The sequence below is a fragment of the Perissodus microlepis genome, chromosome 11, assembly GCF_051167445.1.
Source record: "Perissodus microlepis isolate ML-2025 ecotype Zambia chromosome 11, ASM5116744v1, whole genome shotgun sequence".
Taxonomy (NCBI): Eukaryota; Metazoa; Chordata; class Actinopteri; order Cichliformes; family Cichlidae; genus Perissodus; species Perissodus microlepis.
The window spans coordinates 21,678,250-21,694,996 of record NC_140471.1 but is presented as its reverse complement, the minus strand read 5'-3'; the positions used below and the strand labels follow the sequence as shown (position 1 = coordinate 21,694,996).

At 38.6% G+C, this 16,747-nt stretch overlaps 4 protein-coding genes across 5 annotated transcripts; all 4 read right to left on the bottom strand.

The window, feature by feature from the left end:
• Positions 1 to 119: 119 nt before the first annotated feature.
• s100w (S100 calcium binding protein W) lies at positions 120 to 1,227 on the bottom strand. The gene is made up of 3 exons (XM_084944311.1): positions 1,099 to 1,227; positions 649 to 800; positions 120 to 543 (listed from the first exon to the last, which is right to left on the bottom strand). The coding sequence occupies exons 2-3, from the start codon at positions 790 to 792 to the stop codon at positions 349 to 351; spliced, it is 339 nt and encodes a 112-aa protein (XP_084800437.1). The 5' UTR covers positions 793 to 800; positions 1,099 to 1,227; the 3' UTR covers positions 120 to 348.
• A 6,547-nt stretch (positions 1,228 to 7,774) lies between these two features.
• Positions 7,775 to 9,105, bottom strand: s100a10b (S100 calcium binding protein A10b). Its single transcript, XM_084943529.1, has 3 exons — positions 8,994 to 9,105; positions 8,197 to 8,351; positions 7,775 to 8,067 (listed from the first exon to the last, which is right to left on the bottom strand). Exons 2-3 carry the CDS (start codon positions 8,332 to 8,334, stop codon positions 7,915 to 7,917), a joined length of 291 nt encoding a protein of 96 aa, XP_084799655.1. The 5' UTR covers positions 8,335 to 8,351; positions 8,994 to 9,105; the 3' UTR covers positions 7,775 to 7,914.
• A 1,504-nt stretch (positions 9,106 to 10,609) lies between these two features.
• On the bottom strand, positions 10,610 to 13,288 carry krtcap2 (keratinocyte associated protein 2). Its single transcript, XM_084943528.1, has 5 exons — positions 13,168 to 13,288; positions 12,550 to 12,704; positions 12,310 to 12,373; positions 10,949 to 11,015; positions 10,610 to 10,846 (listed from the first exon to the last, which is right to left on the bottom strand). The coding sequence occupies exons 1-5, from the start codon at positions 13,169 to 13,171 to the stop codon at positions 10,726 to 10,728; spliced, it is 411 nt and encodes a 136-aa protein (XP_084799654.1). The 5' UTR covers positions 13,172 to 13,288; the 3' UTR covers positions 10,610 to 10,725.
• Positions 13,289 to 13,710: 422 nt separating this feature from the next.
• tmem107l (transmembrane protein 107 like) lies at positions 13,711 to 16,614 on the bottom strand. Of its 2 annotated transcripts, none has more exons than XM_084943527.1 (5): positions 16,165 to 16,614; positions 14,994 to 15,061; positions 14,816 to 14,916; positions 14,396 to 14,492; positions 13,711 to 14,101 (listed from the first exon to the last, which is right to left on the bottom strand). In XM_084943527.1, the coding sequence occupies exons 1-5, from the start codon at positions 16,249 to 16,251 to the stop codon at positions 14,032 to 14,034; spliced, it is 423 nt and encodes a 140-aa protein (XP_084799653.1). In that variant the 5' UTR covers positions 16,252 to 16,614; the 3' UTR covers positions 13,711 to 14,031. The 2 variants fall into 2 exon arrangements, with proteins under 2 accessions (XP_084799653.1, XP_084799651.1); XM_084943525.1 differs by lacking the exon at positions 14,396 to 14,492 and adding an exon at positions 14,227 to 14,323.
• Between the last annotated feature and the right edge of the window lie 133 nt (positions 16,615 to 16,747).

The following is a 16,747-nucleotide window of genomic DNA, read 5'->3' as shown; positions in this document are numbered from 1 at the left end:
TGAAGAACAAAGTGAGGGATATCTGTTTAAAGTGTGATGAGCCAATGCTTTCCTGCAATGACACTGAACACCCAGACACTACACATGAGGTAATTGCATGCATAGATGAATAAGGCCAGTTCAGACTTAACAGGTTTTATTTATTTTCAGTATGCGATGGAAATGTTTTTGAAATCAAGTTTATACAGATGATGATGACAAATCTGGAAATTATGCACACTCAAACACAGAGAAAGCTCAATGGTCAAAACCCAGTAGCCTGCAGATATACATGTACTGTATCCATCACATGTACCAGACGTTTTTAAACATAACGCTACAAAATGAATATTAATATTTGTAGCTGCCTCAGACTTCTTGATCGCACTCGTCTTTGTCATCTTTCCCCTTGCCTCTCTTCCCACCCCTGCCTCTCTTTTTCTGGTAGTAGCATTTGGCAAGGACACAAATACACCGGCAAAATTCACGGAAGTTGACCTCGCCATCATGGTTTTTGTCCAGCAACTGCATGGCTTCCTCAATATCATCTGCATTAATTTGATCCTGTAGAATACATTCATACAGTTAACACAATGAAGCTCATGAACAGAAAAGCTTTGTATTTCTCTATTAATAGATGTCTCATACAAACGAAGTTCAGTTGTTTACCTTCAGCTCGGGGCTTTGAATTTGTTCCTCCAACATTTTCTGGAGCTCGTCTTTGTTTAGCTGGCATTTTTTGCCTTCACCATCATCAGCATACTGCATAAATATATCCACAATGTTTGGAATGACCTGGTCGAGACGTGCCATGGTTGAACCTACACGTAAAAACAGAATGGCATTAAAAACTGCATGCAGTATAAGTTTAATGTTTGCACACACAAATGGAAGAAACGTCAACTGTGTCACCGTTAAAAAATCCTTAGAGCTACTTACTAAAGTTGTAGCGAATACTTTTCCCATATTAGATCAACCTTAACGGTGCTTCTTCAATCTGTCTTTTTCGTTGTATCATTCAAGAATAACGCTCTGTATCTAGACTGAATGGAACCATTTCCTTTTATTTCCTTCCTCAAAACTCACTCCCCTCACACCCCGCTTCCCATCACTACTCACCTTAGAGCCCTAGGTGAAGAGAGATCGCGTCTGTGTCACCAGCTTGGTCCTAGGAGAGACTGTTGTCAAACTGAGAGGGAAAGCCTCCTCTTAAAGGGTACACCCACACACTGTATGACTCACACATGCACACAAACACACACAATGGCATGTGGGCAACCACACAAACACAAACCAGCAGTGATTCATGCTCCTGACATGTGCCTGACTCCACCCATTAGAGCTGTACCGGATCTGTCTCTGCTACACAGTGCTGTAAAATAAGGAGGACATTAATGTTTATGTGCAGAAAAAGTAGCTGGACTTGTTGTCCTTACATTAGTGTTATGTGCAGATCTGGTACACAAATTAAAATGAGTAAAGCAGGAATATTTTCACCAAAAAGCAGCTCGGCTGGAGCTGACCCTCTGGAAAAAAAATAGAAAGCCAGACTAAATGGAAAGTTACAGTCAGTTGGTGCAATCTCTACACTGCATGTGTGTGTATGTGGTTGCTAATGGCCTACGCTCAAAGGCATGTATTTAGTTTCTTTTTCTTTTCTTTTTTTTACCACGTTCAGGAAGCTTTGCAAATAAGTGCAGTGACGTGACCATAAAACCAATACTTCACACTGCTCAGTCTCACTAAAGGTATCTGTGATCGTCCTACTTTAATACTCTCACTACTTATTCAGACTAAATAAAAGCAGCTGCAGTTAAAACTCAGATTTATATCAGAGTGAACGGCTTCCCTGTGTGCTTGAACATGTTTGTTCCTCACGAAAGTCACCTCAGTCCATCCGTTATGTAACTCACTCTTCATTTTCCACTCCTCTGTTCCAAGGCATCAGAAAGGCAGCATTTTCTTCTTCTCTCTTGCCCCCCTGCCAAGTCGCCTTTATAGGTCAGTTCACTCTCTTCACTTAGGTCATATTACTTTCACTTATTGAATACTATCAGTTTCCCGTCGCAGGGGAGGAAAAGAGAATGGAGATGAAGTATCATGTGGTGTTAATTACAAAAAAACCTTTATCTTTCCACACTCTGCTGGCAGGCATATGCATTACAGTTTCACTGCTAGAGAGGCCATGAACCTTTTCGGTGGTGAATTCGTACCATGAGCATGAAGACTCTGTTTCTTTTGAAAGTTTCTTATTAAATATACATAACTTTAAATTCTTTTTTTCATGTTTGTTTAACCATACTGTGATGGAAGTTAATGTTTTAATGGTGGCTGTATAAAATACCCTTTGTGTAACATTTTTTTTGTGATTTTTTTTTAATAGATTTAATATAAAAAAAATCTGCATTTTCACATCAGTCCACATTTAATGACCCAAAATGATAAAGTGAAACTATGTCAGCGAGTAAAAGAGAAATAGGATGCAGACCTTTTTTCAATAACCAAGTCAGAAGGTGCAGATACTCTTTATAGACCCCTGCAGTTAAAATGATTACAGCAAAGGCATTAAATCATTTCTAATGTTTTTTTCAGAAAACACACTGGCCTCAGTGATTCTGACCTGCAGAACTCTTAAAGTATTGTGCAAAGGTTTGAGCCACCCCTCATTTTTAAAAATACTTTGCTAGGAAAATGTAAACTAGGTGCAGCAATTTATTGAAACTTGCAAACATACATGGAATTATAGTGTACAAGGCAAAAAGGGAGAAATTTTATTGAGCCTGAAAGTGAATATTTGATATCACCACCTTTATTCTTCAACAGTCTGAACTCCCATAGGCAAGCTTTCTTGTAATGTCTGTAAGTAGTCTTCAGGAATATTTCTCCAGGCTTCTTAAAGGACATTCAAAGCTCTTCTTTGGATCTTGGCTGCCTTTTGTTCTGTTCTCTATCAGGAGGATCCCGCACTGCTTCAACAATGGTGATGTTGGCACTTTGGGTTCCACTGAGTGTTCCATAGCCTCTACCGTGTTTTGTATATGGCTGTAAACACTCATTGTTGCACCTCTCTCCTGACCTCCTCCATACATATGAGACGGCAATTTGAACCAAAAACTTCAATTTCAATTAACCACTCTATAAGACTTGTTGCTGCTGATTTTCAGTCCAGTGCCTGTGTAATTTGGCACACCTCAGTCTTTTTTTCCTGTTTCCCTTTTTTAATAATGACTCCTTGACACCTGCCCTTCTACTTAGACCATTTCTGATGAGGCTTCAGTGAACAATAGATGTCTCAACTCATGGTCCAGGTGTATTTTTCTTGGCTCCTGTGTCAGTTCTTTGCAAGATTTATTTCCCGTTTCTTAAGAACATGACCTTCTCATACATTCATGAACTCTGTTTTTTTTAGGCCTGTCATGTCTTCTTTTGTCCTTGATTACAATAATTTAGATTTTGTTCTTGTGTTCTGTTATGTGTAGACACAACACTGGTTAGTTTTTTTATGCTTGAACGATTCAACGATCAATGTTAAGTGACTTAACAAACATACAAACAGGAAACAATGGTGTGAAAACGCTCAGGTACAAGTATTGGACTGAAAATGATTGAAAAATCAAGAGTTTTGCACAGCACTGTAGTTTGCTGTTCAAAAGGAATTAGTGATTGAGGGAAGCCTTTGCCACTGGGGTGACCAGGAACACAAAGATTTCTCTAGCAGAGCTCCAGAAGTCCTCTACAAAGACGAGATGCATGGCCATCTCATCAGCACTCCATCAATTAATCATCTGTAAGAGCAACACCAGTCTTGAATAAAAGGCATCTGACAGCCAGTAAGAAATATTTTAAGGATCGTTAACCAAACAGGATCCGTATGACCACTGTTTTAATGGCCACAGCAAACAGTCTATATATTTATGTAGATAACTTATTTAAGTTAGTGAGTAACATTACGAGCTGATGGTTGGAGTGAAAATGCTTTCTGTTAGTAGAGTGTGTACTGTCCAGAAAAGCAACAAGCCACGTTTGCTAGAACTTGCAACAACATTGGAATTAATTGGAGCTTGACACAAAAAAAGTGTGTTAGAGTTTTCCTCAAAATAATGCGTGTGAGGGATAGGTTCCTCTGCATTCTGGTTTGCACAAACGCCCCTGAGTGAATCCAGTAATGGTGTTATGTGTCAACACTAGCAAATAATGTACATGCACATCAAAGTGTCACAGCTCGTCACTAAACCTTCTAATCATCACATTTTTTCTGCAATAGATAGTTTAAACCTTAAGCAGCTGCATTGTGTGAATCATGTTTATCTCTTTTTCAACTGTAATTCTTATATAACTGTTACAGGTCTTTCGCTTTACCTCAATATACAATAGCAAGAGGAGCAATTGTGTATTATTGCCTTATGTCATTTTTTTCTACTTTACTTTTAGATTACCGTAAAGGTAAAACCCAAGAAAACACTTCATTTAGTTTATATGTGAAAAAAATAACTCTTAATGATGTATGCTGTGCATCCCCCACTGCAACTGATCATAGTCATCTTTCTTCTCAGATATTTTTTTCATCTTTTATGTAGCTCAGGTAGAGGTAGAGCAGGTGATCCACTGCTCACACCAATTTGAAGGTTGGTGGTTCAATTCCTGGCTGCTCCAGACTGCATGCCAAATACCCTTGGGCAAGATATTAACTCCAGGTTGCTCTCATGAGGCATGTTGCATAAAGTGCTAAATAAGAAACAGTCTATTTTCCATTTAATGAAAAAACATGGACACGGACCTGATAAAGTGTGTGCATAGCTATCAGTTCAAAGGAAATTTTTTCAGTCATCAGTTTAATCTAGTCAGTTAAATCCAGTTGTATTGACAAAGACCAGCAGTACCAGACCTCCTTGGCTCAATCCAGGTATAACTCTGATCCATCTTTGCTTCTAGTAACTTCCTGAGTTTTAAAGTTTAGACTTTTTTTCATATAGTCATTCTTCCCACTTACAGCATCTACAGCCAAAGGTAAAGAGGTTATTAAGTGTTCAATGGGGCAAAGTGATCAGATCTGAGCAAAAGAATAGTTTTATCTCATCTTTTTCATGCCTTTTCTGTTCTCGTGGGTGCTCCTTTTCAACTCCATGTACTTCCAAACATCCACTATCCTCCAAATGCAACTACATCTGCCCTAATACACCAACTCAGAACTGAAAACAGGGCTTCTTCTTAATTGAGGATGGAAAGAGGGATAGAAAAACCAAGAGAAGAATAACTGAGTGAACCAGCTCTCTCTAATTGGCTTTCAGGAATGTTACGGCAGGTAGGGATAGAACTGAATTTGAAATTGTTCCAATTTTGTTTTACCAACATGATGAGCAAGCAATAGCAAAACACTGACGCAGCAGTGCTGTGACTGTATTTATTATTTAGTGCATGCATCAATGAAATGCATGAAACACTGCTATTAACCTTTTTTATATATCGGCCAAGCACACTTATTAAATCAAATATAAAATCCAAAATTTGTATATTAAATTGATGTTGCTTAAAACTGTTTTCCTCGGGGCTTGCTTCTTTCTTCATTGTCCTGCAGTCCTGAAGTTTAGACTACACAGTGTTTCAGGACTTCTTAAATGTAAATGTATTTATTCATTATGGTTGGTTTAAACATTGCTGTTTAAATGGAGCCATGCACGGCCTAAAAGTTACACGCACATCCTCTGTCGCCTGCATCGCTGCCTGTCTTCATTCCAAACACTGTAGCACCATCTTCTGGTCAAATCAAAATATGTCAAATCAAAACTTTCCACCAGTCAATTCCAGTGCGTTTCATTTTTTATTTATCCCAAAATGTGTCAGATTTCAAAAGCAATAAATCAAACAGGATGCAGCAGTCACCTGACTCATTTCAGTTCAGTAAAGCATGGACTCGACACTGTGTGGCAACAAAAAATGTCTTGATATAGAAAGAGTTACATCTTGTATCATAGCATTACAACAAATCACATGACCATTTTAGTGTGTGTGTTTTTTTTTAAAATTCACTTTTACTCACAGATTTCCAAACTTTTCATCCATCCATCCTCTTCTTGATGCATGCTCAATCATCCAGGTAAGTAAATCCCCAAAGTTTGATTCTGTTCATATGGACGCAGCGTTTTCAGAGGGAGAAACATTTTGTCAATCATCCAAGTGACTTCTTCAGTCTAAGGCTGACTGTTATAAGAGTCGCGAAACTTGACTGCAGGTTTCCCCAATCTTATAAACAGTATGTTTGCATAATGATACGTGAAAAGGGAAAGACCATCTATGAATTGAGGAGGGGGCCTGAGGGTAAATCTTTCGCCACCTTACAATCCAGAGTTGGACTTCTTTTTATCTTCCTTGGTGGCTTCATTTAATATAAAATCATGATCTGTCTTTTTTTAAAGTTCAAGAATAGAAGAAGAACCCCTTGCAAAAAACAAACAAACAAACAAACAAAAAAGAAGATGTGCAAATGATTTCTGAAAAAAGAATGAGCATAAATCTGAGTTATACACTGGAGTTAACATTTCTTAGTTAACTTTATTTACCTCAATCTCCTCAAGATGATTTAAAGTTCACTTATGCTACATGTGATCTGTGTGGGGAAAAAACAACTGTTGTGCACCTTAACTCTGTAACCCTGTGCCTTAAAAATTGAACTCTGTGTGTCCTTGGGGAATCTGCACCTCTGTGCTGCATGCACATGCTGGCTTCAGCAAAGTTGGCTGGCCATGTCATACAGTCAGTATCAAGTCAACTTGAGTATTAAATATATATTAAATAAAATACAAGCAAATTAAAAGCATGAATAAATATGCATAACAGCAAGGCAAATCTGAGTAAAAACAATAAAATAAGAATAATAAAGTCAACCTGGGTCACAAGCTGAGCAGAAAAGGTGGATCTTAAGAGTTGATTTAGTGATGTACAGAGCCTTTGCTGTGTCCTCGGCACATCCAGGAGTAGCTGGTAAGCTCAGGTGAACAAGCGAGAAGGGGAGCCCGAGTGCAGCAGCCCAGAGAGATAGGGCAGGGCGAGACTGTTTAAGGACTTCAAAACAAATAAAATAATTTTAAAATGAACTCTCAAAAGGGGATTACTGTATACACTGTGAAGCACACAGAACATATTGATGTGTGTGTAGTTGGCAGACTGAAAACACTTCAAAGGCCAAGGGTGGTCTGATATGTTTGCAGTAAAGAGAGATCCTTCACAGTGTAATGAGCATGTTAACGTTCACTTAGTGTGGATGCCTGTGTGCACAATATATTTGTATTTTTACTGAACTGGAGTTCAGTCAGTTTAAAGGTGGAATTCCAAACTTGTAATGAGCCAAGTACTTAATGTTTACCAGATGGATCTGCACCAAGTTCAAAAAGTGCAGTTTGTATCTCATCTGGAGGAGTTCTGTGAGAGAAACTCCACCATCTCCAAAAATGTTACTTATTTGACCCACCCTAAATAAATCATGAGCTCACGCCTCACAGGCATGTGTGCTGCACCACACTTCAGGCTTTTTAGCGCAAACATCTGATCCTGACACGTTCCTGTATCGAAGCAGTTACCCCCTCACGCTGTGTAGAAACTGCTGCCTCAGTTGAACTTTCGATGAGAAGTGAAATGATGCACATTAGATATTAATTCATGAATACTCTCACTACTTTCAAATCCATCTTCTAGTTTTACATGTGTTGCAGAAGTCAGCTATCAGATAGTAGCTAAAACTCTAGCATACCCAATGTATTTGAATAAAATTTACAACGAAGTAGCCAGACACACAGTCGGGGAAATTTTGTCAAAAGCAGTTTTTACTTGTAAATCCGGCACACAGTTGTGCAACACAATCAACTTTATCTGTTACAAAAAAGAAAGAAAAAAAAAGACAAGCATTATTTTCTCTTACAGTGTATTTGCACATCAGTTCCTTCACTTCTTTTTAGCACTCATGGAGCAATATTTTTCACAGGCCATTGTGAGGCCGGCGATGAAAGGCATAAATTCTTCAAAGTCCAAGACATCATCTTTGTTCTGGTCCAGATCCTTCATGATATGGTCCACGGAGTTGGGATTCTTCTGGGTCTGAAACAGATGTAACAAGAGACGAGTTCAGGGTGCAAAGCGCATGAGCAATAACATTTTTAACTTAAATATGGACAATGATTCACACTGAGGATAGAGATCAGGTATGACAGCAAGAGAGATCCTTACTTTCAGGAAGTTGGGAAGCTCAGTCTCAATTAGTTTTCTTAGTTCTTTCTTGGTTAAGGCCTTTCCGTGTTTGCCATCATGGGCATACTTGTTGAACACGGTTATCATGGACTCCATGGATTTCTCCAAGTCAGTCATGGTTGCAGAAATGAGTGCTGAAAGGAGAAAAGGCAGGAATGGGCATAAATATAAGTTTTTTTCTTTTTTTTTTTTTTCTTTTTTTTTATATAAGTTTTTTTTTTTTTTTTTATATAAGTTTTTTTCTTATTGCAACATTATATATATAAGGCAGTTGCCTTTCTTCTGAAAATATGAGACAAATATTCAGTTTTCAAAATATTTTTTTTAACTTTTACTGTTGGCTTGTTACGTTCACATTGAAGAAAAATGAGTGAAACATGCAGCCAAGCATTAGGTTACAGCACATTGTTTGAAGAGGATGTGGGTGTTGGCTTTTACTGGCACTCAAAGCAAATTCTTCTGGCTCAAATCACCTTCTGGCCCCAAACCCAAAATCCGTATATGGGTTCTACCCCCCCTCTTTATAAACTTTAACACTTAGTGGTTCAGTTTCAGAAAAAGAAAAAACTAGGACCACAGACACACAGTAAAGATAGACTAGAGAGAAATAGGCCTAACGTTTTTGGAGACACCCAGTCCTGGCATAGCAAAGGAGGAAAACCCTACGTAATGCACCAACAGCACCTCAGCCCACCCAACGTAACATTCAATGGAAAAAGAAAAAAAAACAAAAACCCAACTTTCTAACTTTTTTAAATAAGTTTTAATAGCCTTACCGGATCACGAGGATGCAGAAACTGTGGCAGAGCTTCAGTGGAGTTAGACGTGGGCTGACTGAAAGTTTATTCAACACTTTATAGTCATCTAGGCAACGCCCAAGTGATGGGAGGGGGGAGGGATACAGAGAGGCAGGGAGAGCAAATAAAGGAACACTGTCCCTTTTTCCCACAGTTACTGCAAGACATAGAAGGCATTGACATGACGATGCTACCTCACAAAAATCTACACTGTTTGTGTTTCATCATCCAAGTAAAACAAAAGATGGCACAAAGCAGAATAACGCATGCATGATGGGACCTGCTAAGACTGAGCAAGTCTGCACTGGGCAGTCTTCTTTACCTGTAACAGTCGGCACACCTGGATACATGACAGCAGCAGGATGCTCTCCTGAAACAAGGTGAGCTGGGGGAAGGGAGTGTGAGGCTGTGGACAATGGACAATCTCCACTGCGAGTTTATTCCCAGATACCGCTTTCAGCAGCACTGCAGGAGCACCCTGTTCAAACTGACCCTTTACTGTCACTTGGCAGTTCCTTTAAAACTTGCTCAACAGCTCCTCTGTGATTTCACTCTCTCCCGTTCTCCAAGGAGATGAGGAGTGAAAGGCCTGAAGACTGTTATGGTTAACTGAAAACTGAGGTAAAACTTAAAACTGAATGAAAATTTTTAAATGATCTACAGAAAAATGAAATCTAAAACAATATTGTTTACTTGCAAAGCTGAAAGAAAACTGTTACTACTATATTGGTCGAAGAAGCATGAAGACAAACTGATGCATGATTTATTCAGTCAAGGCTCTCTCCGTGTCCGCATCAAATACCTTCAAGAAGTGTTGTCCTTAAATTCTCTGTGCTGAACTTGTAAAATTACTCTCCTAGCATATATCTCATCGATATTAACATAAAAAAAACATTGACTTTCCTACTGATGCTAATAAAAACTAAATATTTCCTAAAAGTTGAAAACTCAAAAAAAAAAAGCATCCAACCCAATCTGGCAACTAATTGAAAGACAGACACAAATTTAGCTGAGAGAAAAGTGAAAACTAATAAACTCTTGTGTTACCACTAGAGCCACCAGTACTTTTGTTAACCTTTACACCACTGCTGTCCTCTTTAAATGCATATTTCAGTATATAACAGAAAAATAAGTGGGCTGCAGCACTCTTGACTATGGGAATGGCTGCACTAGAAATATTTACACACATGCCACTGCATGATTTTATTACATCCCCACCCAGCTAGACTGCAAATTACAAACTGAGCAAAGGTAGAAGGAAGCACAACACATTGAAAGTCTTTCAGAAAGTTTAATTACAAAAATGGATTTGAAAAAACAAAACAGAAGAAAACTGAATACACAGGTGCTGCGATGGAGGAAAGAATCTCTTTGCAACCTTTTTAAAAAGAGCGCTGATTAGAAAGGGATGGAACGTAAAACACCGTTTGGCCTTATATCTACCATTTCTTTGTGATTCAAATTTAAGAGAACTGTAAAATAAAAATAAAAAATACACAAACAAAGGACCAGATTAACTACTACAGGCTTGTACTCAATGAAATGATGACTTAAAATAATAACCCCAAACCAAATTTTATATACCTAAAAAAGCCTAATAACAAAGGATCATTGTGACAAAACTGTGCATTCAGCTGTGTAGCAATGACCACCAGCACCTGGGGAATAATGACTGGTCGAAGTGTGATACAAGTGTGATCCAGTGGGTTCTTTAGTTCTTCCTTTTGCTCTTGCTGCCAGCTTTGGCTGGTGTTACTACAGGAACAGCTGCTTGGTAGAGGGCGGCAGACACTTTGTTGATGTAGTACAGGGCAAAGAGGGAAAAGATGAGGCTGAACAGGAAAAAAGACAGAGAAGTATTTTAATAATCAAATACATTTAGAAGTGCTTTCTAGATGCTTTGGGTAAGCGTGTTCTGCAGAGGTGTCACTTACCAAGTAGTGACACAGACACGGTGTACCAGGCCAGAGGCAAACAGTGAAAGGCACAGACACAACAGAACTGCAAGATGACACAGTAAATCATATAAGTGATGAGCATTAATATGAGCCTACAGATGTGCATAGAGGTAATAATGTTAGAATGTTATTTTAAATTTGCATTGGCTGTCATGAGGATATGCAAATCTGGACCAGAGGGTAGACTCAGCTCATTGAAAGTAGCATCTTGCCCATCCAGTCAAAAGATTTGTGTGTGTGTGTGTGTGTGTGTGTATGTGTGTGTGTGTGTATGTGTGTGTGTGTGTGTGTGTGTGTGTGTGTGTGTGTGTGTGTGTGTGTGTAGCATAGAGCCCTCCTGCACAGAGGTAGTGCAGGAGCTTTACTTACCTCAAGTCTAGTAGCAGTGCTGTGTTTTATTTACCTTGGCTAACTAAAGCACACACAGAAACCAGCTGCCGCTTATAAATGCTACTACTACTAATCATCATCATCATCAGCACCACCCTAAATTTGTTGTCTGAGTCAACATTTATCTAACTTTTATTCTCTCCATTAGCTCAAATGTTTTGTTGTTCTGGTTTACCTGACGTGGTAGATTTAACATCAGCAAGATGTTTAATATAATTAAAATGAATTTTTTTTTATGTTTTAATTTATTTTAGGACTACCTAACAACATTAAAAAAAATGCTCCTTATCAAATAAGCACTTTACATTTTCTTCTGAGGAGATTCTTATATTTGCACATGAACTCGACAGTGAGACATTTAGTGAAGACGTTGCATTTTCTGTGAATTTTTCAGCTTATTTTTACTATAATAACTGTGTTACTGACATTGATTGGAGCAGTATTTATAATTAGCATTTTAACAGGCACAAAAACCCTGAACAGGTTTTGCTGTGGCAATCAGAAGCAAACCACTGTAAGTGCATGTTAACTGTGTTACACTAAATTACTTTGCAGATGTTGATTCCTGTAGTGACCGCTGCTCTTCAGCCTGCAGAAACCAGCATACAGCGGCTATATATTGAGAGGAACAATTTAGCTTTATTATTGTTAATTTAGTCATGCTTTTGCTTCTTGATTATTTTTTGCAGGGTTTGTGTACAAAATCAAACATCTTAGAGAAGATCGCTTCACCTGAACAGGGACTTAAACCAGGGATCTGGGTTACCTGGCTTCTCTAACCTCTGACCTTTACCTCAACCAAGATTTCCACCTATTATTTCTAGGCTAGAGTTTGGTATAAACAATTCTGATGTTTCAGGTAAAGCTGAGCTAACAGTTGACTCAGCAGAAATATTAAACACCATGTGAACAAGAAAAAGGCCACTGCATGGGCCATCATCACTTACTCTCAGGGAATATCTTGGCCTGGAATCCCTTTCCAAAAACCAAATTTTCCAGATTATTAAATGCCTGAAGCCAAAGTTAAGGTGCGACTCTCCTCAGTGACATCTATACATTTTTATGGAGAATATATAATAAAAGTCTGAAAGTTGTTCAATAAATACCGATTTCCAAAAGAACTGTGCAGTTTACTGATTAACAACATTGGCAAAGCAATTCAACTCTACGTGTCACTTAAAGGATACAGTCAGGGAGCAGATGAAGAGGACTGAGCCCAGAAAACCTCCCAGGATGGTGAGCCACTCGGTGGATGCCAGCTGCTTGCTGAACATCTGCATCCCCGCGAATACCAGCACGGAGAGCAGACTGGATAGCACCAGGGAGGTTCCAGTGTTCACCGCTACAAACAACAGAGAAACTGTCATCTGGACAAAACCTGAGGCTATCTGAGGCTAAAGAGTTATCTAGTATAGAACTGTAATGCAACCGAAAGTAAACAATGGTTTTAAATGTCATATCTCGTTTGAATTGGGCAGTCATACGCCTTGGAACTTAACGCCACGTCAGTGTTCACGCATAACGTTTCCCACGTATAGCTGTTAGCTCTGTGCAAATCCACTCACATCTGCACCAAAACACCCCTCTAATATAATTTCCTAAATGCTCAGCACATAAAAACATTTCTGGTACTTTACAGTAACGCTGGGATTGCTAGACTGTAAGAAAGAAATCTGTGTTAGCGTGGCTTACATTTAACATTAGCTACACAGGACTATAAGACATATTGCACACTGAGACTGAGGATATATGCACATCTATGTCTGTGCTGACGATGTGTCTATTGATAATTATGCAATACATACCCATACTGTAATACTTAATTATAGTCCCCGTGACGAAGCACCAGTAAATTAAATTTAACTTCGACGAGCCAGCTAGCTGCCCCGGCTCTAGGAACTAAAAAACAGATTACCCGGCTCTAAAGTCAGGTGGGACCGGTGGGAGGAGCCACATGAGCTCTCCGGGTGAAAATAAAATCAATAAAAGAATAAAAATCCAAATAATGGTTGTTTGATTCCACTAAAGCTCAAATCGAAACATTTATAAAATACAATTATGTGTTTGCATTACAATTACATTTCTATCGTCTAAATACACACACACACACACATACATATGTACGTTATATACATTATGTTTATATGTTTTCTGGACTTCTAAAAGTAGAACTTCATGGTACAGTTCAGAACAAGTGTGTAATTATGCTAGCATTAAATAATTTAACTCAATTTCAATTTATTTCAACAGAAATTACAACTTAAATGTATTTACCAAGAAACACTTTGCAGTAGATGCACTAGAACAAGCTGAAAGAAATAATTTTAACACACACACAACCAAAGCAACAAAATAATTACAAGCTTTATTTACTTTTACAGAGTAACTGACACTACAAACACACTATATAAACAAAACACTCCAGTTCCAAAATACAAAAAATTGACATAAGGTAAAAACGTATGCTGCATCAACTTTATTCAAAATATATAAAAATAGATTAAAAAACATTTTGAAAAGTGTGTTTTATGTATCCCTTACTGTTGGTGTTTTGTACTGATATATGTCTGGTATCCACTCTTTTTCTGTAGCTACAGTATATCTGTTAACAAACTGACAGATGTCTACATCCAATCTCGGTTTGTACCATCTTACATCCGGACTTTCCTTCATAAAGGCTTCTTCTTCAGTCCAAAAACGGCTATGAACAGAAGAATCTCCACTAAAGCCGGTAGAACACTAAAGGAAGAGCCAGAGAGACACCAATGTAGGTTATAATTCTGCTTACAATGCTCAAACGAGGCTATACCACTTTGAACTAGACATAAATACTAATATTCACATCAACATGCATACAAACCAACCTGCAGGTGGCAAAAATAACCCAGTAAGTCCAGCATTCCCACTTTTCAAACACAAAAAAAGACAAAGACACTGATCCGCTGCAGTGGGCAGCCAGTGCTGGTTGAAACGTGAGTCAGGGAAAAGAACTTTGGAAAAATACAACAACATTGAGCAAGCTTATACACCAACCTGCAGATAGCGAGGATCCACCAGTAGATGTGACACTCCCACTGCTCAAATAGAAAGAAAAGCAGAGCCACTGAGGCACTGGCATGGACTCCTGTTGCTATACCAGGCAAAAGACAGTCATGGAAGTGTAACTGATCACAAGCACTTTTGAAATTATTGCTTTTTTTACACTAACATCATTGCAGTTGTTACTCAGTTACTACCATACATCTATCTGTTTGCCTTGGCGTTACATATCATCTCAGTTACAACTGCAAGCTTTATATTTATTTGGTGTATTTGCATGTTTTTGGACAGCCAGTCACAAATAGTCCTTACAGAGGATGTGGAATATATATGCATAATAAGTAATAAATGTAACCATTTGGAATCAAAACACAGACGATAAATAAGAGTGTAAAATGTGAGTGTAAAGGATACAAAGGAGGCTTTGGCTGCAGTTGAACATGGACACTCCTGAAAAGAAACCAGCCAGCTCTATAGCAAACAGACCGAGAGTCACTGATAATGCCACCACCAACCTGAAAAAGAGAATACATATAATAGATTGGAAGATGTGTACACAAATGTGTCAAATGTGTTTAAAATATTTACTTACTGTCTGTCCTCAGTGTCATACTGCTCCTGTGTGAAATCCAAAGGCAAACAAGCTTTCACATTATTTTCCTGTAAAGTAAAAGTTACAAATTGGTGTAATTACTTCTTAAGACATGAGGAAAAAGAAGCAGTGTCAACTCCAATGCTTCTGTTGTGATGGACAACTTCCTCCTGACTCGCTCCATTTTCAACATCCTTTGTCCAATTTATCCACTATTTCTCCTCTGCACATGTCCAAACCCCGTCAGCCTCGCTTCTCTGACTTTATCTCCAAACCTCTAATCCTGAGTCGTCTCTCATCTACTCATCTCTAAACCCAGGTATTTAAATTCATTCACCTCCACTGCTACACCCTTGCATCATCACTGTTACATCTGCCCACCTCTCATTCACACACGTGTGTTCCTCTTCTCCCTGGATCATAGCTCCACTTCTCCACCTGATCCTTACTCTAACTACATATTACAATGTTGTCTGCATACATCATAATCCACGAAGACCTGATCTCATCGGCCAGCCTGTTTATCACCACTGGATACAAGAAGGGGCTCAGAGCAGACCTCTAATGTAATCACACCCTCACCTTCAACCTGTCACACCTACCACACACATGTCTCACTGTCCTCATACATGTCCTGCATCACCCTCATGCTAGTCCTTAAGTTTCTCATGAAGTACCACAGTTTCTCTTTTGGACTCTATCATATTGTTTCTGGTGGACATCAAAATCTTTGGCTTCCTGATGCCATGCAGCTGCTCCAGTTCTTGTTTTTTATTTATTTATTTCTATCTTATTTATTTATTTTTCCTGACTTCATCACCTGACAAAGATTATTCATATTCATTTATTTTTCTTTTTGTTTCGTACATCTTGTAAGTCCAGATTTGAATCTGAATTTGAATTACTTTCTACCTTGGCAATTTTTTTTTTCTTTAGCGCATTGGGAGAAATTAATTATGTCTTCTTCTTTTTAAGTCTTAAACTCTGAGGTCTCTCACATGTTGACATTTTAAAATTTATTTTAGTTTTTTTTGTTTGTTGTTTTTTAATTTTCCTGTCGAGCTTCAGTGCCAGTATCTGCAGATTATCGTCACCCTTTATTGTGTTCATGGATATTTACAACAAGTTATCACAGAATACAAAAAATTGTTTGCCATGCTTGCTTACTTACCCTCGACCAAAAGATTGTGATCACGATGACGAGGTGAGCTATGATGGTAAGAAATCGTGCGGGGACAAGGCTACTGACCGCCGACATGCTTGAAGAAAGTGTAGCTAGACAACAATTCAGAAAAACTACGGTATTAGTGCTGGACGGGAAATGCAGCTTTTCGGCAATTCAAATGCGCCTAGTAGCTACTGTAAGATAGCAAAAAGTACAAATAAGATAACTGCAGCATAAACACATCCGCCCATGTCACTGATTTAACTCGTATTCCATATAAAATACGAACTAATTCATCCGATTTCCCCTTGCTGTGATTATTACACGAAAGGCGGATGCTCTGGTTGCTACAACAACCAGCGAACGGGTGCATCCAGTATTACTGACCCACCGCATGAAAAAGCAACATACAAAGGTTCCGGACATGGAACAACAATTTAAGAACTCGTGTGTGTGTGTGTGTGTGTGTGTGTGTGCTTGAAAAAACAAAACATTGCCATCTAATGGCAAAACGAAAAACTGCCACCAGCATATGTATCAACATATAAATACTACGGAGGAGCTGCGCGTTCAAGGAGCTGGAGGTTTA